The 24,900-nt window shown below is 43.5% G+C and overlaps 1 protein-coding gene across 3 annotated transcripts in view; it reads right to left on the bottom strand.

The window, feature by feature from the left end:
* The window catches only part of C9H1orf21 (chromosome 9 C1orf21 homolog), a 103,201-nt gene that overhangs the window by 57,731 nt on the left and 20,570 nt on the right, over positions 1 to 24,900 (bottom strand). For all 3 annotated transcript variants that reach the window (XM_014886727.2, XM_088170179.1, XM_088170180.1), the window contains exon 2: positions 2,542 to 2,742. In XM_014886727.2, coding sequence (XP_014742213.1) covers positions 2,542 to 2,635 — 94 coding nt within the window. In that variant the 5' untranslated portion in view covers positions 2,636 to 2,742. The remainder of the gene's footprint in view (positions 1 to 2,541; positions 2,743 to 24,900) is intronic.

Here is a 24,900-nt window from a genome sequence, read left to right as displayed (position 1 = left end):
TGATCTCCCAATAATCAATTGACTTGGCTGCAACCAATCCCACCATGAAAGAAGAAAAAAAGATCCAGAGGTTCTGAGGAAGAGCCAAAGCAGAACCACACCACTCCGAGCAGCTCAGAAAATTCTCTCTGGATTCACTGCGAGTCAAGCAAAAACTACTCCTGGGGGGAAAAAATCCAAGCACTGCTTCCCTGGAAAGAACTATCCTTGCTGTTGGCTCTTCCTGCCTGCAGCTTGTGCAGGGAAGGTGCTGGAGGAAGGAAGGTGAACTGTTTCCAGCCGGGTGCAGTCACACAGAGAGGGGCAATTTCCTGTCAGCCACATCCTTCAGAGCCCGCTGCCTGCCCAGGGAAGGCAGCACTCTGCTCTTTTCCTTTCATCCTCTCACTGCTGTACCAATTCCCTCAGGATTTCCTCCCCTTGTGAAACAAGTGAGGCAATGTGGCCGTGGGGCTCATCCCTGCTAGTTCTGCACGGGCACTTGATGTGTCCTTAGTGCCCAGCTGCCAACACTGCCAGTGCTCACTGTCCATGCACACCCTGGTTTCTGCTCACTGATATTCTCGGGGTGTTACTGACACATCAGCCACCTTCCAACCACAACTGACTTCTGTTTCCTTTATTTTGCTGCCTCCTCCCCAAAAAACTAACCTCTAATTTCCTTTCCATCACCTCCTGGCTCCTCATTTCCCTACCACTCGCCTTGGTTTAGCTCTGCCTAATCATAATGCAGGGAATTTTAATCCCTCCAGGCAGCACAGATACTCTGCTCATGGCCACTGGTTGTGTGAGACACTTCTGTCCCTGCCCAGAAATAAGAAAGGAAACATCAGGGTGGGGAGGCCCTGGCACAGGGTCCCCAGAGAAGCTGTGGCTGCCCCTGGATCCCTGGAAGTGTCCAACCCAGGCTGAATGGGGCTTGGAGCACCCTGGGACAGTGGAAGGTGTCCCTGCCCACGGCAGGGAGGGGCACTGCATGATCTGTAAAACTCCAGCTCAACCTCCTCATGCACCCAGTTCCTGACCTAGAAGCTGTCTTTTGCCAGCAAGGGAAAAATGTGACTTCTGTGGTTACCATTCAGTGAGTTAAGTCAGACTCCAACTCTGCTAAGAAAGAATCAGTCATGGACTCAGATCTTTAGGAATGACAAATCCTGCACCTAAACTGAAGCATGGGCCACAAAATGGTTAACAGCAGGTAGGACTCCCAACAGCAAAATATGGAACGATTAGCAGCCCTCAAATGGATCCCAGAATAACTAAATGATACTCCTGACACCAGTCCAGCTCTATAAATGGGAGCCTTTCAAAATCCCTTCAATCCTCTTGATCCTCTGACTCCAGAAGCTACTTTAAGCTTCCTGTGTTAACGTTATGGTCTTTGACCCACAGCATGTGGTTAAACCACCACCAAAAAAAAAAAAAAAAAGATTGAGACTCATATTTTGCCAAAAATTGCTCTCTCACTAAGTATTAGCTAAAATTTAAACTCAAATTGCTTTGAGCAACTGATAGAATTTTCTGTTTATGTCAGCACTTGAAGCCTATTTTAAACAACAGCAATGTACTGAGCTCACAATTCCAAACCCAGCATCTCCCAGGGATGAGAAGGAGCACTGAACAGTCCTGAAGTTTTTTCAACAACTACTTTCTCTTCAGGTAACACCTCTGGGAATTCTTACTCTGGGATCCACTGGGAGAGCAAGCTAGCCCTCAGAAAAGCTGGAAGAAACACCAGGGTGGTTTGGTGTACTCAGAACCAAGGCACCTGCTTTAAGAATAACAGTGCCAAGGCAGCTTATTCACAGCTGACTTAACGTTCAGAAGGTATCTGGGCAGATCTAGACATTTCATTTCTGAGCAGTATTTCACATAATTCCGGAAATGTTAAAATCTGTATTTAAAGATCTACATCTTTTATCTAAAAAACACTTTGTGTATACTAACAGAATCTGGGGGGGAAAAAACCCCATGAACCTGACCGTGATTTTATCTCCTATCACTTTACCTCTCCTGATGCACAAGACCTGGATGACAGAGCAGTCTTCACAGAGGAACAGATGTTTTCATCCCACATTCCCAGCACCACAGTTTCTTTGTATCTTCAAACCCTGTTTGCTACAGGACTTCAGAACTAATGTTTTATTGACAACAGAAGGGAAGATTTACTTTTCTAACCGAATAGATATTTATTTTTAGGAAATGAGTCAACTCTGTTGGTACCCAATGACAAATATAAAAGAGAGACATACATATGAATACATGAGGGGGGTCGTGCAACTCTTTGTCTTTGAACTATTTCAGGATTTGTGGAGGTAAAGACAGTGTATTATTGTACATCACTTAAAATTTTACTTTTTCACTAAGGATTTCACCTGTTTCAAGTGTCACAGTACCCTCCCCTGGATGTGCCAACTTCTCTGTCATTGTGATGTATTTTAACACACATTTTCCTTTACGTTTCGTGAGAGGTTAAGACTTCCTCGTGCACCTTCCAGAACATTCCTGGCGCTGGGAGAAAGACAATCCTGCAACACTCACCCCCAAACACATCTCCGTTCTGGTAGTTCTTGCCCTTCTGAGTTTCCTCTTCGTTTTGAACAGTAGACACATGCTTGGCGGAGGCACAGCCCATAGCTTCATTCAGACAGCTCCAGCTGCACCGCAGATCATCTCTAGCAACGCTCGCTCATCCTGGCAGAAATAATCCACCTTCCTGCTGGGATCTCACGTCCCTTTCACCTAAACACAGCCAAAGAGAGGAAAACATTCACACAAAGTACCCTCTACATGGGGGAGATTCGAGGAGATTAAAAAATGAGTTTGTCAGGAGGAGCACAAGGGCACAGCTCCATGGCCTGAGGCTGCTGAAACCATATTCCATAACATGTGGGACAGGCAGGGCATGGTAAAGGCACCTGCACCCTGCCCTGGGACAGAGCACAGCAGTACAGCTCAAAGCCTCTTCCAGCCTGATTCTTTAAGCCATGGCTTGAAGAAAGCAACGTGCAGATGTGTTTCCCACCCAGCCAGCTATTCTCACAGAACACAGAGGGTTTGGGGAGAGGAGATAAGAAACCGTCAATATCTGCTCCTCCTGCTCCTTTTACCAATCTACCCATCAAGGCAGATTCCTTACAAAGCGTTTTACTGATTAAGAGCTGCTAATTGCAAATGCTCGGACTAAATAACCCCTCTAAATCAATTAAATATCTTATGTTCCCAGATGTGAAAGGCGATAGTCAGCTGTATTATCTTTTCTCTACGTGTTCATTATTCTACTCAATCCATAAAACCTCCACCACTCAAAAAGACAACTACTCCCATTTTAAGATGGAATAACACTCCCCGAACAGCCCAGATGTCACATAAAACAAAAGGTGAATGAAAAATCGAATCAAGAACTGTAATATTTTAGGTTAAAAAGAAATTCAAATTCATGAACTGTTTATTGCTAAATGGTTCTGCACAGGAACAAAAGCTACCTCAAAGTTTGGTGAGATGACCCGGTTTGCCTTTTCACCAGCTAAAGGAAAGTGAGAAATTCCCCCTTTTGCCAAGTTTTTTAGTTCAGCTATAGCCTAAGATCATACACACAATTTCTTAATTCATTACTTCTGAGCATGTGCTTTACACAAGGCTGTGGCTTATTTTGCTCCACGCTGAGCACGAGTTTATGTGTAACATCAGACAAGCACTCTTACCTAGGACAGGGAGAGCTGAAGCAAGATGATCTTCAAGGTCCCTTCCAACCCAAAGCATTCTATGACACAGCAGTACCCATTCCAGCAGAAATGTGTAATCCCAAGGGAAATCCTGAGTTTCCTTTCCCTGAGCACTCAGCACTGGCAGCACACCAGCTGCATGCCAGGGCAGCTCAGTGACACACCAGCACATGGCCTAGGAGGGCTCTGCTTCTGCCTCCACAGGGATTTTCCTGCCCATCCCCAAAGCCACAGACATGAGGATGTGGCAGCTGGGCTCAGGGTGATTCCATTCCTGCTATGGCAGACCAGGGCTTTCACCAAGCAAGGGGAAGGACCCTGCATGCAGGACCACCTCTGACTCCTCACAGCCAGCTTCCCCCTTCTCTGCACAGAGCAGTGCTCCTCTCCACTTGGTGAGGGCTTTCCAGAACATGCAATGTGCATCTGTTAATAATCCCTGTTCCCAGCAGCTCCCTGTCACCCCTGCAGAGTTTTATGTTCAGTACATGCCCCAACATGCTCTACTCCTTTTTTCCTTCTCCTGTATATGCACACCTGAGCCTGAATTTCTCATTGTCCCATCCTTCTCCTTCCCCTTAGACAAAGCTAATTACTCACCCCAAAACACAGGATTTTATAGGATCATAGAAAAGCTTGGCTTGGGAGGGATTTTAAGCTCATCTTGTTGCAACCTCTACCATGGGCATGGACACCATCCAGGCTGCTCCAAGCCCCATCCAGTCTGGCCTTGGACACTCTCAGGGGTGGGGCAGCCACTGTTTTGGGCAACTTACACCAGGCATTGATGCTGTCAGTAGAAGGGAGTGAGCACACCTGTCTGGAGCTATTTTTTTAACCCTATAGGGTTACACAACTTCCCATCCCTCCCCAACCCAAGAAAACCTAGATTTTCCAGGAAAAGTCAGTATAAAGCCACGGATGTTCCCCAGTTTTTGCAGTTCAGGGACGGTCACAGCTGACAGCTCATCCTCTCATGTGTCCAAGTAGCAGCCTGCACTAAGATCTTCATCTCACTGTTGGGGGGAAACAAGGATCCAAAGGGATTTAAAGCATCAGCCATGCTGTGCCTGGAGAGAGGTAAAGACACACAGAGGTGTGGGAGATGGAGGAGAAACAGGAGACTGGGAGAGGGAACTGCTACCTGGACTGGAACTGAAATGGGGACTCATTTCCCCAGAGGACATAAATTTAAAGACAAGAGCTTTTAATGAACCAGCTGAAACAAATGAGGGGGTAAATACGACCAACAGAGTCCTTCAGATTTCAGAAAAAGCAGGAACCTCCAGGTAGACAGAGCCTGAAAACATTGACTTCTGATTTAAAATACAACCAGTAGTATTATTCCTGGGAAAAGGGTGTGGCCAGCTATGGAAAAGGAGCTTGATGTAACCCTGGAAAGGATGTGGAGGTGTTTGGGTGAGACCCAGGTAGGAGGCTGCTGTGGGGGAATTACTGCCTACCACAGCTCAGCACCTCTGAGCAACAGAACTGCAGGCACAGAAGTACCTGTTGAATGAATTATGCTCCTGCCATCTTCAATTATTTTTCCTGTTTCTTTTTCCATCTCTCAGCAGGGACCATTTACAAAAGGGAAAACAGCTGCTTAGTAATAAAAACCAAATGTATTTCACAAAGGAGCAGTGGGTTGGGTTTATGAAGGAGATTTTTTTGTGAAGCTTTATACAGCCAACGTGCAGCATAACAAATTGCAAAATACTCAGTTATTGATTAGTGCCCAGGATGGTGATGGTCCCAGGACCACTGAGCTGCAGGAACATTCAGGAGCAAGGAGATACAGAACAGCAATGCAGAAAGATAAAGCTCCTTGGGGGAGAAAAGGAAAAAAATATCCACAGTCAAATCTCTCCTGCAGCATTTTGGGAGCACACATCAACCTCTAAAAATATGGTCACGTTTGAAGGCATGCTGTGATTAAAGGAAACAGATGGGGCTACAAGAACTGGAAATTTCACCTTTTACATTAAAGAACCACAATCACAGCAGCACCTGAAAAAGCCATACAATTAATAGCTGGGTTATGGAGGCAAACTTCTCCTGGTGCCCATAAACTGGGCTGAGAAAGCTACTGAAAAATGACCTCCAAGGTGAGTGTGACACACTTGCAGGCATGTTCCTTGGACTGCTGTTAACACAGTGCTGTGAGCCACAGAACCCAGGGACAGCACAGGGTAAAGCAGCATTAATTTCACAGGGGATGAAATCTGAGGTACAGGGCAGCATGATGCTCTCCAGCCTGGGAAACCTCCCCTGCCTGAGGACCAGAGCCCACAGAGATGAGGTCTGGAAATCACCCAGAACAGAGGTGCTGGTCCTCACTCAGTGGGATGCCTGGCAAAGCTTTGGGGATGTGAAGCACAGCACTTCACATGGCAGCAGAACAACACATCCGTTCCTCCTCCTCCTCCCCCACTTCTGCACAAATGTAATTTTCCCTTTTGTCTTTCACAGCATTTTGGGGGCACACAGATTTTCAGAAGCCAAAAATAAAAAGCAGAAAGCCTCAAACCATTTGCAGTTCATGTTCACCACCCACCATCACTAATTATCAAGATTTGAGAGGCAATTTGCAGGCTCCAAACTGCAAAACACTAGTGTGAAAAATCTCTCAGGCAGATCAAAAGTGTCTACACCACCCCCAAGTGAAATGCAGCAGGTTGAGGATTAACATCTTGCACGAGGGTCAGAAGAACACTAGAGACACTCTCAGATGCTGTTCTTTGTACCCCAGGTTTCTTCTGAGCTAAAAATGGGGGAGCTCAACTCTTAGAATAAAAAATACCTTTGGAAACTTGAAGCAACTCCTTTCTTCTTTCTTCTCAGCAATGTTTATGATGTGTTTTTTCTTTTACCAACTCTTTCAACACTCTGTTAATCCACTCATTACGGCCTCACCTCTTATTTCTGATGGTCAAAGGCTGCATCCTTGACAAAACACATTTTGCTTCCACAAACACTTCATACAAATGGAGGACTTGCAATGTTTTACAACAAATGCATGCTAATTCTTCTATTACAACAGGTGTATTTGTTTTCATCTTTATTGCATTGAGATAACTGATCTTTCATCATCTTCAGGTTGCAGATACATCTGCAAGTTTCTTTCTGTGTTGACCACACAGGAAATCAGGTTAAAATTTCGCAATGCTCAAGGGATCAAAGCAACGAGTTTCATGAAAAACCCTTAAGCTACAAAGAAAAACCACGCTAGCTTTTCCTATGAAACAACCTGTTCCAGGCAGAACTTGAGGATTTAACTTATTGCTATTAATTACATTTCTTTCCTGTAAGAAATAGGCCTGCTTGAGTCCCAATTAATTTTTCTTTTCCCAAAAAGAAGAAAGCAGGAATTAATTCCAAATTTGTCCTGCACACAGGCTGCTGGTAGTTAGCACCTGGGACTTCTCCACTGTGACACCTCTTTTTCTCAGCTACCCTCCACCAAAATAACTGCTTTTTGGGTTTTATTCAACAGCCAAAAGGCAATTCTGGAGCCAAAGAGGTATCATTTTTGCCTTTGAAGTGCACCAATGGCCTAAGGAGGAAAGGAAAAAAATACTAAAAAAAAAAGTTCATGTGAGGTCTCTTTCTCCTTCTTCAAATTATTCAAATTGGCATGAATAGCGCAGTTAAATTGAAAATTAACCCACTGACTTGCTAAATGAACAGGGCTAAATGAACAGCAGAATGAGAGGTGCAAACATCTGGAGCAACATCTTCCAGTGGTAATATCTTCTGTTGCTTGGGAGCCATGGACAGAACATGCTTCCCTCATCACTGGTACAAACAGCCAGGAAATGAAACATTTTCTGTCCTGCTGTGAATTGTTTGCCCCTGTGATGCACAAGTCCTGTGTTTATTACACATTCCAGCCTCCTCCTGGACACAGGCTGTCCCAGAGAGCCAGGGGAGCACAGCAGTGACTGCCTGAGAGGGGAGGGAATCAGCTCCATGCTGGAAAACCAGGAGCACAGGGAAGGACACCATGGCTTGACACTAAATCAGCACTGACACGTGGAACCAGCCCCACAGCCTCACCTGTGCTCTCTCCTGGGAAGCTGCACTCAGCACAAATCCCTTTCCCAAAAGGACACAGGGATACTGCAACCTGACAGCCAAAAATACCCAGCCTTACAGAGAAGATCATCTACCTGGTTTTTCTCAGCAGGGAGAGCCTGGTTTGAATTAATTCCACAAATTCCTATTATCAGCTTAACACAGGACAGCCTTTGCTCTGCTGAGGCTTAGATCACCTTTTTCATCAGCAAAATTAGCTGATTTTCTTTTCTTTTGCTTGCAATCAGCATTTCTGACGATCCAATACACAGGGTTTTGATATATTAAAGCAACAAGTGACTTCCAAACAGAAAAGCTCTCAACAGCAACATGATACTTCTCAGGAGCATCTTCTCCTTCCTCAGACTCTTAAGGAGACATACCACCAGTAAATCCATGGAAAAAGATTTCAAACACCATAGAGTAAAATACAAATATGGAAGGGAAAGGGAATTGCATTGCAATCATCCTCTTCATTCACACGGGGTGGAGTTAAAGTGAAATCAGTGTGAAAGGCCCAGCAGCACATGAGATGTCAGTCATACAACTTACCCTTTTCACTGTTTCCAAAGAAAATTAATTACATTTCATTCTGAATTTCTCTTACCCTCAAATACTTTAGGAGTAGAGATACAGAGATCGCCACCACCATTACAGAATGTACTTCTAATATTTAATTTCTTTCCTCCCTCTTTCTACAAGAATTAATAGATAAAATTTTGAAGATAGATGAGATTTAACTGGCTGGCAACACTGCAGAATATTTGTTTTAGCTTGCACACAGAGATGTTTCAGGTGAGAACCCAAACTTTTCAAACATATTTCATCTGCACAACCTCCTCCAAACCAGCAGTGGTACCAGAGCTTGTCCAGATTTCCAAAGATTATCCTCAATGCTTTGCAGAGGAAAATAAAAAAAAAAAACAAACTTTCCATAAAAAGTAAGATTATACAACAATATGCAGAGAACACCAAAGTATTTCCTGCTTTTACAGCAGCGATTGCTGTGGTTGTCAGAAGGACATGACAGATGTTCACAGAGCCATGGAATGGTTTGGGCTGGAAGGGACCTTAAAGCCCACACCATCCTATTCCTGCCATGGCAGATGTCCCAGGCTGCCCCAAGCCCCATCCAGCCTGGCCTTGGGCACTGCCAGGGATCCAGGGACAGCCACAGCTTCTCTGGGCACCCTGTGCCAGGGCCTCCCCACCCTCACAGGGAGGAATTTCTTCCCAGTATCCCACCCAACCCTGCCCTCTGGCAGTTTGAAGTCATTACCTTGCCCCCCACTAAAAAAGAGCACAATCAACACCATTTATCTAAAAACCCACCAGCAACCACCATGAGGGATCTGATTAAAGGCAACAAGACCCTTCCACTGACTTTTGGTGGCTTGAGGTCACTTCCTGAACCTCCAGTTTCATGAAACAAAGATTGTTTTGTGATTTATTTCCAAAGAGATTTTGAAAATGCAGTGCTGCTGGTGGTACCTCAGGCTGATGTGATGTGAGACACTAGACAGAAAAGCCAGGTTCAATTTTCAGTGCATGGCTTTCCTGCATATCTAAGAATAATCTCCAGCACTTACCGTAATGGGAAGGTAGCTTAAGCACCTCTAAAGTAGAAAAAAAAAAGCAAGCAATAAGCTTTCCTATTTAATTTTATTTCTGTCTTCATGGTTTAAGAGTAAGATGTGCTTTACTGAGCAGGACACAGTAAAAGGCCCTGAGCTACAGGAACAGAGATTTATACAATATTTAGTAGGCTCTAAGCACAGGTCTGAGCATCATCTCCCTTCTGAAGACCCACTCCCCTTGCTCTGCCTGAATAAAATAATTCAAAGATGCAACCATTACACCTAGGCATTCACAACCATCATGTCAAATCAGACTAAAATAATTCATGTAGAAGCTGCAGCAACTTCATCAACAAGACCCACTGCTTTGGAGGAAAACCTTGAGTGATAATTACCACACTGAAAAAACAGTCTTGTTCCCCTGAATTCCTCTCCTTTTCCCCACCAGGGCTGGGGGATGCATCTCCAAATGTCAACACTGACTCTGGCCTGGAGCTGAGCTCTTTTAAGGACTGCCCCTCTCCCAGAAAAAAGCAGTGGTTTAACAAGTCTCTCCTAAAAATGTGAAGCACATACTTCTTTATTTCAACAGGAAAAGCATCTAATACCACCCACTAGTGTGGTAGTGAAGACCTATAATTTTAAGACTTGAATGCCTAATCTTCATTTCTTGTTCTTTCACACTTTGATTTCCTTCCCAAACTACTTCTTAACCTGAGTGCCACCATGAAGGAAGAAATAACCACACTGAGATGGGTCCTAATGCAATTATCTCTAATTTGCACATTTCCAGGGGTCTCACCTCCCTTTAGACCCACTGATTTTCATAACAGCTCTACAACAAAAAGCCCCACAATCAGCTGACTGGTTATTCCCTAGAAAATCCTTAAAAATACCCACAAATGGGATGACAGACCCTGGCATCTCCAGCTCCATCAGTGAATGATGAATACATACACAGCAGCAATTCAGCTCTCTGCTCAAAAATCCAGCACAGATTTACCCCACCTCACCTAGGGAAGCTGCTTTGACTCTGCTTTGAATATACACTCTCCAGTTATGCTGTGAGCTCCCAGCTTCCACCTGGAGCCCTTTCCTGGCATCCTGGCAAGCTTGGCCAAACAGCATTTTTGGGCCAAACTGCTGCCCACAGAGGAAGAGGAACACAGCTGCAAGCTGGAGAGGGGTGGCTGGATGTCCCTGCATCCACACAGAGCCCACAGCCTGCTCCCCACCTCGCTTCCAAGGCATTTTTCACCCTAAGAGCTACAACAGGAGCTACTTTATGTGCCACTGAGGATAAACTTAACACACAGCAACTGAGCTATGCAGAAGCCAAGGGGCTGAGATGCTGGGGACCTGCTGCTAATGTGTCAGCAAGGAAACATTTGCCATATGCACGTCTGCTGCTGCTGTGCAATTAGGGGATGGAGCAGTTTCAAGGGGCCTCCTCTTCTTGCAGATGAGCTGGAGAAATAAGAAATCTTTCTTCACTAACCTGATAACACTTAAATGACAGAGTAAGTGCAGAGATGCTGCTCAAAACCACAGGAGGTGACTCATCCAGGCTGCTGAGGAGCAATCCCAGCACAGGCACCCATTCCATGGCTGAACCAGCAGCTGAAATTTCGCTAAAAATCAGCAAGTAAAATTCAGGATAAGAGTTAACAAAGCAGCTCACTTCACTCTTAGCTCTTCTGAACAACTGCCTAGGGTTCACTATTTCTACTGGGGATTTTTTTTATTGTTTCCTAACCGTAGTCCCAAGGAAATGGCACAAGCAGGAATGAAAGGGATGTACACTGCAACCTGTATTCCCAAAATGACACTACTGACTGCTCCCTCCTGCTCTGCAGGATAACTCCTCAGCATCAAGGAGCAGAACACAGGATTTTTGGTGCTGAAGGCCACGGTACCTGAATGTTTGTGCTGGTATGGTTTGATCCAAGAGCCCTATGTTATTCAGTCTCACACCCTATCCCACAGGTTATCCCTGAGAATCCCCAGCTGGGAGGGGAGCTGAGAAAGCAGGCTGTGCTCTGAGCAGCACAGCTTCAGAAACCTCCAGCCCACAACAGGGAGCTGGAAAAACAGAGGTGAGAGAGAACAGGGTTCTGCTCCTGTAAAACCTGCTGTGATCCATTCCCTACTTTCATCCCACCTCCCCATGAAGTACTCAGCTTCTGGACATCCCTGATGGAAGCAAAAACATTTCCTTCAACACAGATTTAGGAGTTTACTCCAGTCTCAGCTTTGGGCTTTTTTTATTTAAAAAATAAAGTCTTAGAACATCATTAGTTCCAGTTCCATGGTGAGATGTTGAATGGATGCATCCATAACCAAGCCTAGATATACACAGAGTAACATCTAAACCACGTTTCAGCCTATGATACAAATAAATGAGCAGCAGACTAGCCAAAACCAATTGCAGTGTTTTCAGTTCATGTTAACACAGTTATAACTCACACACACAACCAGCTAGGGCAGAACTGGATCAGTTCTGGATCAGAACAGGAGCAGGGAGGGCTGCAGACCTCTCCTCCCACTGATGACAAGGAGCAGCCAAGTCAGCAACAGACCTCACTAGAATTTAAAACACAGAAACTAGTTCCTATCTTTTTTCAACTACCTACAGCTTATTCCAGCTGGTAGCTGTCTCTGTATTTTGACTTAATGTTACATTTCCCAAAAGCGACCGTGACAATTTTCTGTGTATAGGGAGCTGAGTTCTATTCTGCATTTCATACACCTGTATAGTGCTCTTCAGCTTTGAGCCACAGTTTAAGCACCTGTTTGAACTCAAAAGCCACCATTTAAAACCAATTGTGTATAAAGCACAACTTTCTGTTTCGTGGTGTAAACTTTTCCTGGATATCACTTGAATTTATTTAAACCAAATACCATGCAGAATAGTAATGATAAGGCAATTTTTGGTACATAAAGAGGTTTAAGAACCATCCTGACAGCATTTACACCTCACCCATGAAGCCCAGCTCAGCAAAACCCCTGCAGACCTGAAGAAGAGGGACACAGCATCCTTTTGGACAATACACCTTTTGGAAAGGTCTGTTAGATACTGAGCTCAATATTGGGTTCAGCACCATTCAGCACCAATGCATGCAAACACCAGGCCAGTGATCCCTGCATGCACAGCACGGCTGCAGGGACTGCAGAAGGCATTAAATAATACAAGTCATCCTTGCAGAGTGTGTGTGTGCCTCCACATCCCTGCAGGAACAGTGAAGGGTATGAACTTATCTGTGCTGTTCACCCCCAAAAACTGAAACTGGAGCTGACCTGGAAACCAGGAACCACCCAAAACTATTTTGAGTCCTGCTTCCAACTCCCTTCAGGCAGCACACAGAATGTAACCCATCGAGGAAGGAGCAGGGGAACACCTGTCAGTCCAGCTGTGGGACTGGGCAGCTTCTGGATGCAGGGACATGAACTGCTGCCTTGTGGTCCTGCAGTGGTGAAAGTGCATCACTGAGCAGGGCCAGGCTGGAGGAAATAATCCTGAAAGCCCAGGACAAATGGAGTGTTGTCCCACGCTCCCTCACAGCCGCCTGGCCTGATCACACTGGCATTTTCCTGCCAAATCAACACATGAATGGGGAGGGGAAGCCCAGCTGGAAACAGCCTCACAGCAGTCAAAGCAAGGAGAAAACCCATACAGAGCAGGGAAAAATACACATTCTACTCAGCTGTAGGAGTGGAGAAAAAATGTATTATAAATAATTGAAAAGGCTTCCAAAGACTATTGAATACAATCAGCAGGAATTGAAATGTAATAGGATTTTTTTAACGAATTGTACTGTCAGAACAATACAAATGACTACAGGATCATAATTCATGTGGAAAACCCAGGTCAAAATAGGCCAGAGCAGGCATCCAAACACACTGAAACTCTGCAGATGCTCGTGCAGTTTTGTCATGAAGAAAAACTCATGGGAAGAAAAGTTAATGCAACATTGTTCAACTTGTGAGAGTGGAACAAAATAATACAAGGCCCCTGAAGAAATCAGAAATACGGATTGCAAAAGACTAAGACAACTTTGGAAAGCAAGGACAACACGAGTGCACAGTCTGCTCGGCTGGCCAAAGGAGGGACTGAGCAGGGGCTGGCTCTGCGAGTGTAAATGCATCCCCCAGGATGGACCACACTGGCACCTCACTCACACCTGGAGAGCAGAGGACAACACCTACAGCAAAGTGAAAATCTCACCCATCATACTGTTTTCATCATCTGGAGGACAACACTGTCTCAGAGGTATTTTCCAAGTTCTTCCACTGTACTCCAAGCTCTTTTTCATGAGGATCAACTGAGCTGACCTTCTTTGAGTTGTTTTGAGTCCTTCTTCTTCTGCCCACAAGGATTCTCCTTACAATTACTTTATCATTCAAATGTTCAAATACTGCTCCTTTTCCAATTCAATGTCCACACATCAGGGCCTTAGTTAATATATACTGTCAGTTATTACACAGTGTCACAGGTACCTCTGTGACCTACTCACACAGCCACAAAGAATTGCTAACACCTTCAACAGCCTTTCAACTTTACATTCTTTGACCTGCTGATAATTTGGTCAGAAACTACATTAAAACCATCACATTTCAAAGGTGTTTATATTCAAGTGTCCAGGGCCAGGCTGGATGGGCTTCTGAGCAACCTGGTCTAGTGGAAGGTGTCCCTGCCCATGGCAAGGCATGGAATGAGATGAGCTTTAAGGTCCCTTCCAACACAAACCGTTCTGGGATTCTATGATTCAACAGCACAGCTTCAGTTCAGTATTTCTGAAAGCCTCTCTAAAAAGCTGTCAAGGTTTTATGATCTTCCCCAAGGACTTGTCTCTAGAGTTGTTTTAACCCTGTCACGTTTATTAATTTGGGAAGTGATGCAGTGTTGCTTCAACTCCATTTATATTTTGCTCCTTTTGTTTTGTTGTTATTTCCCTCCTCGTGTCCAGCAAGGACTAACTGCAGTCACTGGAGGTGTCCATGTCCAGCAGGACCATTGCACTGTCCAGGACAGACACTTGGGCACAGCTGCATGCCATGATAAAAGGCAGCCATCCAGCAGCTGGACACTGCCGAGCTCAAAGGCCCCTTTACTCCCACATTTAGCTTTCTGCACATGAAAATAGCAGCTGCTTTCCTGAGAGTCAATTCTGCAACATCTTTATGGGCTTTCTCTCCCCCTTTTAGGGTCAAGGGAGGAGGATTCCTTTTTAAAATTATTAAAAGAGCTAAGTTTATAAAGGCTGAATCAGGCTTGCTCTCTTAGATACAGTTTTATGATGTTAGGAAAGCAATACTGAGACTAAATTCAAAAACACTGAACTGGATATTAAAAAGAAGGAGGAAAAAAAAGGAAAATGGGAGAGTCAACTGTGCAATGTGCCTGCATTACACAAACCCAGCTTTGAAACAGTGCAGCTCCAGGGCCCCAGGTATAAACCAGTGCCTGTGCAAGGTCCTGCAGACTGTGCACCTCCCTCCTAAACCCACGCCTGGGATGGTCATGGCTGTGCAAGGAGCCCATGGCTGGAAGCTGACTCAATGTTTTTTGTAAGAAAAACCATTTAACTAAGTCCTGGAACAGCAGTTAACTCAAAACAACACAATTGTAAGTTCTGGTGTCATTTATAGCACCTGTAAATCATCCACTGCCAGACAACTGATAAACCCAGGCTCAGGAAAATCAGCGTCCAGAGCAATATGCACCAAAACACCATAAATCCTTCAGTCACTGTTACTGTATTTTTCCATCCCCATGTTATATGCAAATTATATGCAACTGAATTATAATACTGTAGCTGAACACTTACCAATTACACTTTAAACAGACTATTTAAAGGTGCCTTTATCCCACTGTAAAAAACATCCTCAGGACAGCAACAGCAGAGAAGCATCCGTCCCAGAAATAATAACCGGATTCTTCTCTCTTGACTTTTGTTTCTCTTCAGTTGCATGTTTTATAATTAAAAATTACATGACAGAGAGCCACTATTTTCTATCTCCAGTGCATCATTTAATACATATGTCAGTGCTCATAAAAAACCTTTACTGCATCCAGGTGAAGTTGACATCCTCAAAACTCCAAAGGCTAAATCCAGAATGTCATTGTGAGAGCTTGAAGCTAAAAAAGAGCAAGGACAGAACCACTGTGTCTGGTTCATCAAGAGCAACCAGTTTCTGTCCAAGGCCAGGCTGGACTGGGCTTGGAGCAACCTGGGCTAGTGGAAGATGTCCTTCCCATGGCAGCACATAGAATGAGATGGGGTCCTTCCCAACCCAAACTATTCTAGGATTCTACAACCGGTTTTAAAAGATGCTGAAATAAAAACTAAAAATTTCATGTTTTCTGTAAATTTTTTCTTCTCACTTCCCCTTGGCTAAAAGAGAAGCAAAGTCTAAGTGCTCAGGTTTACAAAAAACGCTGTTACGTTTAAAACCAAAAATAAAAAAACTCAGGACATTCTTCCCAGAAATCATTTCACTTTGCTTTCTGACAGGCAGCTCTCTGGAATGCAACACTCTCTCATCTTACTTTGCTGTGTGATAACACCTGAGCCCTCCCTATTTATGGCACCATCACCACAACCCCTGCAAGGGCTTTTTCAACACAGCCAGACCCAGTGCTTGTCCGGAATCACAAGGAATCCAAGCAGCACAAGAAGCAGTTTTGATAAGGAATGAGGTGAAATCAGCTTTGTGTTGCACCAATATCATCCTGCCTCCTCACAGAGGCATTATGGGGAGTGACTGTTTACTGAGATGGAAGAGACCCTCTAAAGCCCACCAAAACACCTGGGAAGGAGAGAAATGCCACGGAAAGAAGGGAAGAAGTCGCTTAGCAACTCTCTTATTCTGACTGCCGGTTGGGTGAAAGAAGTTGAAAGGATAAAAGTAAAAGAATTAAACATAGAAACTTTGTCTTCTCCAAGGTCCTCAGCTGATCTAAGTCACATTACTCAGATGGTTTTTGATGGGCTAAGTCAGCCTGTGCCAGCTGCGGATGCAGGGCAAAAAATAACAGGAATCAGCAGCTATCCAATGGAGAAATAAAGCAGCAGAAAGCTGGGGAAGGCAGACTTGATCACCGTCAGGATCTACACAAAGCAGCCACTTGGACTTCCACACCCAAATGCCACTAATCTCCTCCCAAGCAGCCCCAAAAGTGAGTTTCCAAGCAAGCCCCAGAGATGAAACTTTAAATACAGCCAAGATGCCAAATCAGGACCAGCAATTCCTGGGGTATTTGCCAGCCAGCACCAGCTGGAACAGAGGCTGTAACCCCAACAGCTCGGTTAATCCTCTCTTTTTAGGCAATAAAAAGATCTTGTACAGGCCTCTGAATTCAAAGAGCAAATGGTAAGTTAAAATGTGAGAGGAGGAATTATGTGGATGCTCACAGATCCCAGGGCTTAAAGCTGGACTCTCCAGCAGCTTCAGCCTGGGCAACATAGAGATCCCCCAGCTGAGATCCAACAGAACAAGGGAGTTACTTGATGCAAATGAGTGTTTCTGTAGATACAGTGATTTAAAAAGAAAAATAAAAGTATTGATTTTTGCTATTACTCGACACAGAAGATCAATCTGCATGTGACTAGTGCATTTCAGTCTATAAAATAACTGATGAAAGTGTAATGAAACATTAATCTTCACTTAGGGTTGTTTAAGTGCCTTATGGGGGAGGAAGGATCTGATTTTATATAAGCCAAAGTACAGCTTCAGAGAGGGACACTAACAGATTTTTTATCAGTGTATGAAAACCAAGACCAGTATTTCAGAGCACAGCAGACTTATTCATAAGGAGAGAAGTAGGTAATCCAATTTTACATGATAAAATCCCAAACTTTTGTATTTTCTCCATGGCACTTAGCTTCCCTCAATGGTTTGAGAGTGAAAAGCCAGGCCAGGCTGGCAATTTCCCCCAGAGCCTCCAGGACTTCTTTCTCTCCCTGCAAGGCACCATGCACCCTCACAGAATACCAATGACATGGGATGGGTCAACTGGGAACCAAACCAAGGGGCTCCAGAATAGGCCAGCACAGGGAAGCAATTAATTCTGTTTATTTTAGCAAATCAAACTGAAGACATGAGGTACATACATTGCCCTGGCCACTTCTCACCCACTGTACAGTGAGGAGTTAATGGGTGCGTTACAGGCAGAGCTCAAGGTGCATGGTGTGCCCCTGACAATTTCCTGCTCTCCACTTGGCAAGAACATGGTTGATTGACTGATATAAAGCCATAAATCGTTGATTTACTCACCATTTACCTGGGAAAAATATTTCATTATCCATCCAAACCAGCTGGAGTGAGAAACACTCTGGAAAGATCTTGAAAATTACAGATTGATTGGCTTTACAAGTTGTTTGAAATCAGAATTAATTAATGATAGTGTTTGAAAGCAAGTAAAGGAAGACATTCAATCAAGAAATTTTAAGCTTCAGTCAGGGAAGTCAGTGTGCTTGGTTTTTTGGGATAAAGAAAATGTCATGTTACTTGAATGTTCAAAAGCCAGGGGCGGTGACTTGACGGAGCTTTATTGGAGACGTCTGGGAAGTGGCCTGGAAGGAACCTCAGAAGTTCCCTGGCCTGCCAGAGGGAACAGAAGAGGGAAGTCTTCACAAGAGCAAGTTCACCCTCAGAAGGCTCCACTGAATGCCAGCATAAGCCAAGAACTCCTCTGGGAACACTCCAGAGCCAGAGCCCAACCTGGGACTGCTGAGTGGCCCTACAGCCTAAACAGAGCCCTGCCTCTGCTTAGTCCTCATTAACCCCACTCCAATCACACAGAAATCAACTTCAGTGACCAAGAAACACCCCAAAACACACAGCAGCATTCATCCTTGAGTACAGATCTGGGTTAAAACACATTTCCTGCCAGGAGTGGCCAGGAAGAGCTACATATGATGGGTGGTCCTAAACTGCACATTCACCAAGAGAACATGGCAGGATCCTAAGGGGCGAGAGAACAGCCAGACAATTAAGCTGCCTGAACTTGAAATAAACTTATATTGACAAGCACAAGGTAACACAGATTACAAGGAATAATGTACAACTGTGATGTGGGCTGTACTGTAGAGAACTCAATGGCAATGTTTCATTGGGATTCAGAAAACTCGGTGAAAACCTGACAAAAAACGACACATAAAACTAGATGAGCACCGTGATATTTTATTTCTTGCCTTCATTTCATTATTTACCATAGGATATTCTGAATACTGAGTTAAAACACTTAAAACTACAACAAAACATTTGTACTGATTTGCATAGCAAGATGAGCTGTAACAGATACTCACATTTTATTTTGGTGATCAGGATTATATCTCACAATCATCCTCACACACACTTTGTTTATGCACATCGACAGTCAACTGGTCTCACCAGCAGAAGGCTTCACCCTGATAGACTGTAATTCAGTAGATCTCTCACAAATTCTGAAAAGCCCTCTTGAAGGCACAGCACCATTTCACAGCAAGTTCTAGTCTGGGAAACACTCTGGAGAGGTGTCATGATGTGGCATCATAACATGCTAGGCAGTTCTTGCACACTATGCCTGTCTCATACAGTCTCTGGTGACAGCCCCATGAGCCCCTCACTGCTGGGCACTATTAGCAGACTCACGTTCCTCTTCCTTAATTTCCACCAAGCAGGGGATGTTGTTTACCCAGATTAAGTTTTCATGCTCAGCATGAGAGATTCCAAATGCACCCCCCAATGCCTTCCCTAAGAGGGAAGCATTTGTATTCCAGAGCAGCATCACAGTCAGCCTGTGCTCCCAGACAGCTCCTTGCCAACAGCCCTTCATTAAGTCTTCAACTCAACTCTAAGCATCCCATTCCACGAGCTGCCCTGTCACTGGATGTTTTCCCTGTAAAGAAGCATTGTATTTTGTACAAGGAGGCTCAATCAAAACAGCAGAGCGAGGAGAGCTGAAAAACAATCCTGACTGGCACATTTCCTCCACTTCCCCAGACTGAGGGCAATGCACTCTTCCCACTTGGATCATTTCCTGTTGGTCCCACACAGTCCTTACATTTTCACTCATCTCACAGTAAGAGTTACTTGAATTTCCTTTTTTCAAGGAGTATTTTGGACTGCTTTTTTAGCCTAGAAAACCTTTGGAGTAAAACCCTACATGAGGGTTTTTTTTCTCTCCTTAGACATTTTATAAAAGTTCATTAGATGTTTCAAACAAATTACTACTGGCTAGAGGGAAAAGCCCAGCCACCTTCAGCTCCTCTAGATACCCTCTTTGGTTCAGAGAGCAAAATTTGTATCTTCCAACTCCCCAAGGTAAATGAAGCAAATCTAGGACAAGTCATGAATGAGCAAGTGAGCAGAAGCTGTGGGTACCTCTGAATATGAGTTCCTGTTCTCCCCTACATCTTCCCCTCTGCATGAAAAATGTCACAAAAGTGTATCTGCCCCTACAGATATATATAAAAAGTTTATGTACACACACATATATAAATATATGTAAATCCTCTAAAGCCAAACAAAGCATCTAGAAGGCACCAATACACATATCTTTGCATTTCAAAACCAAGATTCCTAAAAATGCCAGTCCTTACCTCCTCCTCCTCCCATGGTGCCAGGCTCTCTCAGCTCAAACAGATTTAAGAGCACTTTGAGCTGGAGCTTCTGCCAACTGGTTTCCAGGAGAGAAAAACATCTTTCATCCCCTTAAACATCAAAATTGCTTTCCAGAGAGGCTGCAAGGCAAGCTTTAAAACTACTTTCCAGTTAATTATCCCAACACTAGTTTTTAAAATATTTTCCAAAACCATTGCTAATACTTCCCATGATTATAAAAGCTGCATTTATTTATTGCCTTTAACCTAAACCTCAAGTGGTCTTGATTAATATTAACCCAAATGAGATCTCTCCCTCTAAATAAAAACACTGTATGGAACTTCTAAATTAAAGCAGCAGACTCTGTGACTGTGCAGCTCTGCTCCAAGCAGCTGGGAAGAGCTGCCTGCAGGAGAGGAAGGATGGGGTGGGGGAGGAAGGGGCCATAACCCTTGTGACACACGTCCAGCTCTCCAAGCCCAGGCACTCACAACGACTCCAGATGAATTTTCACTAATCCTGGGAAACTTCATTTCTGACAGGAACAGCCCCAGCCTTCAGATTTATGTAATTTCCCCTCGATGCCAAGCAACAGCCAGCAGCCTCTGCTGAGTTGTGTTCTGATGGTTCAGGTTAAGAACAAGCTGTGAAATCACAGCACAATACCAGATGCCAAGCAAAGAAATGACTGCATCCTACTGGGGTTCTGCTCTCCATATCTTTCCAAATATGAGATGGCAAATATAAAGGATTGTTAAGACTTTCAGTGTCTGGCTGAGCAGCAGATTCACACGTCAAAGCAAAGTGTCTTAAAACAGAAAAAACATCTTTGGATGCAACAAACAATAATACAGGTTTTAATTAAAACACAGGTCTTTATTTATTTACAAATTATTTTAAAAACTGGGTTTTAACAACCACAGCTGTCAAAGGAACTTGTCTCGTTTCAGCAGGTACAGCACCAGTACGTGTCTGACAAAGGATGCTGATTTGGGGGTGAGCAGTAAAGATAAAAGAGTGACTGTACCATTGAATGAGACCAAATTAAAACTCCTGTGTAACCAAACCTACCTGGCTTATCCCTCACCCAGGAGAAAGGAGGCAGCCTGGCATCACAGCCCTGCCACAACTGACCACATCCACGCTGCTTCTGAAGCTCTTGAAGGACTCATGACAACACCACATTATGTTTTTGATAATCCTTTGAGACAGTTCCCACTCCTTATTTGAGCATTTCTTTAGCCTGATGCTATTTTATTGTTGAGGTTTGAATTTGTGACATTCTGGCCTGAGAGAAAACCACAGTTCACCCAGACAGCTGAACTCTGACTCCACTAAACAGGGTCCCAGCATTGCTCAGGATTGTCACCAGAAGAGATGCTACAAGCACATTACAGTATTTATATTGTAAATACTGATTTTTATACTGTAAATGGATGATACAAATCAGTCCTTCTTTAACATACAGATGTTGCTGGCCTACAGAACATCTATCTGCTTTTAAATATCACGGATAACTCTTATTATTTCACCTCTGAGCTTTCTCCTTGCACCTGAAAATCCCCTTCTGGTGTCTCTGCAACCTTTCTCACTGTGCCTTTCCTCATGATCAGCCTGTTCTAGAAACATCCTCACAGGTGAGACCAACCACACCTACCCCAGCACGAGTTATTAAGTGGTTATTATGTGGTTATTATTGCATGGGCAAGAGAATAATTCCACCAGGACTTAAACATTCGCTGTGTACTCCCTTTTATTACCCAAAAAGACTGTAAATGTTTCACCCAAGATGAAAAAGAACTTTGTTTTTCTCAGAGAGCCTCTGCTCCAAGACTTGACATGAGGCTGGTGTGGCAATGCCACCTGAATGTGTCTGTCATTGACCCCATCAACAGCTGCATCATAAATCCTTGGCATCAACAAAGCACAGGTGCAACGTTCAAACCTTGGAATGTTCAAACCTGCCTGGAACTGCTCTGCCAACCACTGGAAGAGGACTGGGAGCAATATTGATCCTGCTTGATTCATCTCCCTGGCAAACACAGGTCCTCTGGGCATCTCTAACAGCCCAAAAATTTTCCATGCAGAAGCAGAAACCTCCACTAATCCCTGGGATCAAAGAGAAGCTTAAAGCTCCAGGGATTTGGCTACCCTTGGAATGGTGTTCTTACAGAACTGTCTGTATGTCTGACGCCTTCACTTATGGCTCTTCTTTAATGGCATTTGGAAAAACAGAACCCGAGGTTTATCCTTCAAAATGGAGATATGCTGCATTTGAAGTCTGAGGGTTTTACAGAAATCATGTAATTAGTACTTGGACAAAAAGATCAAGAAAAATTTGTCACTTTTTTCACTCTTTAAGCGTAGGTATAATTTTTAAGAAAAAGCTGGCCCTCTGCCAAGAAAACTCCTTTTAGCAGAACTTTTTCAGGGGAAAAGCATCATGTCCTATTCAGTTTGTAAAATCCTGAGTATTCCTGAAGGCAAGGAAAGAGTCAGGGAGCATCAGTTAAAGGTTTTAATGCTACTGCAATGCAAATAGTAAACCATTACAAAAAGAAATTTTAGCAGACTCAGTAAAATACATTTTAACATATCATCTTAAAAAATTTTACCTGCCAGGCATCATGATAGCACAATTCATTTACTGTGCTTCATGAATAATCTTGCATAAACCAAAAGCTAAACGATTATGTAGACAATAACTGCCAAAAGTGCAATGATCAAAAGGGTGGTCACTGCTGACACACAAGGGGCACAGCCTCTTAATGCAATAAAAAATCACTTTTACAGGAAATAACAATGATTTCAGAGCTGAGGTAGTAAGCTGTCATTCTGCAAAGATTACTAACCTGCTCTATAGACAGATACAATTGTACATGAGGTATACAAGCACTTTTCAGTACATCATCCACTTTTAAAAATAATTTGTATTTCAGGAAAAAAGCCAACACAAAATCAAATCCCATCTCCTTTACCAAACAGCCTTAACTTCAATGCAGAGCCAGAGGCGTTCAAGTTGTAAAAAGTAAGCATTTAACAGCTAGACAGACTAGAGAATAAAAGCTCTGTGCAGACAATGATAAATGAAATTGAAAATTTAATATCTCAGATTCCTGAAGTCACCTTCAAATCTGGGGTAGGAGCCCATTCAGGATCTGCCAGGGCAGCATTTGGATTCCAGGCACAAGCCAGAGGTGCTCCTTGCCAGCAGCAATGGGGTTTGGGGAACAAAGCACAGGGGCAAAATGCTAATAACTTTCTAACTTGCTTTAAAAAAAGAAAAGAACATTTTGGTGTTGAGTATTTCCTGTATCCCAAATGCTCAGAGAAGCAAAAGCAAGAAAAGAATACAAAGTTCAATGGAAAAGGTGCTTCCCACTACCTAAAGAGGCTCTACAGGAGAGCTGGAGAGGAGCTTTGGGCCCAACCAAGGATTAACTTCACTTTCTGCCTCATTCAAAACTTTATTGTAAATCCATATCCAAGAAATTCAAATACTTGCACACCCTGTTCAACATCCCCTCTCAACACGACATCCCACAGGGCTTCCCTTCTCATGCAAGTGCTTTAGTTCTTACAAGTCAACCAACACACTCACTGAAGTGGCATTCCCTCAGGAAAACATTCAAATGAGCTCTTCTATTAAATTACAAAATAGATCTGCCTACAGTCGTTGAACATGCACTTGAGTTTCTCTTCCAACAGGGCATCCTTCAGTATTTAGCAGGAGCATGTTCCCCTATTATTCAATTCTTTTCTTGCTGAAGAAACATTAGACATCTGAAAAAAAAGTTTACAATTTCTGACATGCAAACACCTTGTATGAAGGTATTTATAACACCACTCATATCATTAATGACAATATTGCATTTCTATGTCCTCTACCTGCATGAAATTCAATGAAAAAAACTGGCTGCAGGTTGCAAAAGCAGGTTTTAAAATGAATACCATTATCATTCTGCAACATTAAAATCCAAGGGAGGAGAAAACGCCACCAAACTTAACTCTGTGATCTGCCTTTTATGAACTTAAAATCTACACGAGGATTTTACTGCAGGGCACTCCTGCTGATAAATAACAATAATAATCCAGAATCCTGATGATCTGGATTAGAGGAAGGTTTCTGCATCCTCAGCAGGATTTTTTCTCTAGAAACACAAGACAGCTTTGACCAAGACGTTTTCCATAACTGTGAAGATGCCTTCCCTGCAGAGAAGTGAGGAAACATCTTGTTGGATCCCTCACCAACTCCTCACACCACATATATATATATATTTTTTTTTTAAATCAAATGAGTTCAGTTTCATGAGCTGTGATTCCAGGTGAACCTGCAGAGATGCACATCCAGATCATGATGACACATTTATCACTCTGCACTGCAAAGTCTTAATACCAGAATAGCTGGGAACATGGATTCATGCTCCAGGCATCCTCACCCTGGTATAAACAATAGTTACCACAAACTACCTGTACTGCACAGCTGGAAGCAGGACTTTCAAAGGCACCAAGGACCACGAAAAATGCACCCAAGGCTATGACAGCAAAAGAGAAGAGACTGATAATGGGAAGCACAAATTTGATGGGGAATAATTCAAATGTGAACTGTTAATAAAATATGTAAAATATATCCAGAAGCAGCAAGGGATAGGAAAAAAAACAACAAAACAAAACCAAATACTGCATCTACTGTAAACAAGTGTGAACACAGAGAATAAATATATCTACCTTCCAAACTGTGATTTGACTTTCTAATCTCTTGTCTACAGATTGCAGATTTGCTTCTTTTTAAAACACATGTTCCCCGAAGGATGTCTCTACAAGATTAAAACAAGAAGTAAATATTTCAGCGTTTAGAAAAGAAACAGTTAAAACTGTTTGTTGTTCAAGATTTCTTGAATTCCTCATAACACAGGAAACAGCTTCTACTCCTG

This window comes from Sturnus vulgaris, chromosome 9, assembly GCF_052056855.1.
Source record: "Sturnus vulgaris isolate bStuVul1 chromosome 9, bStuVul1.hap1, whole genome shotgun sequence".
Taxonomy (NCBI): domain Eukaryota; kingdom Metazoa; phylum Chordata; class Aves; order Passeriformes; family Sturnidae; genus Sturnus; species Sturnus vulgaris.
This window is presented reverse-complemented; position numbering and strand designations above follow the sequence as displayed.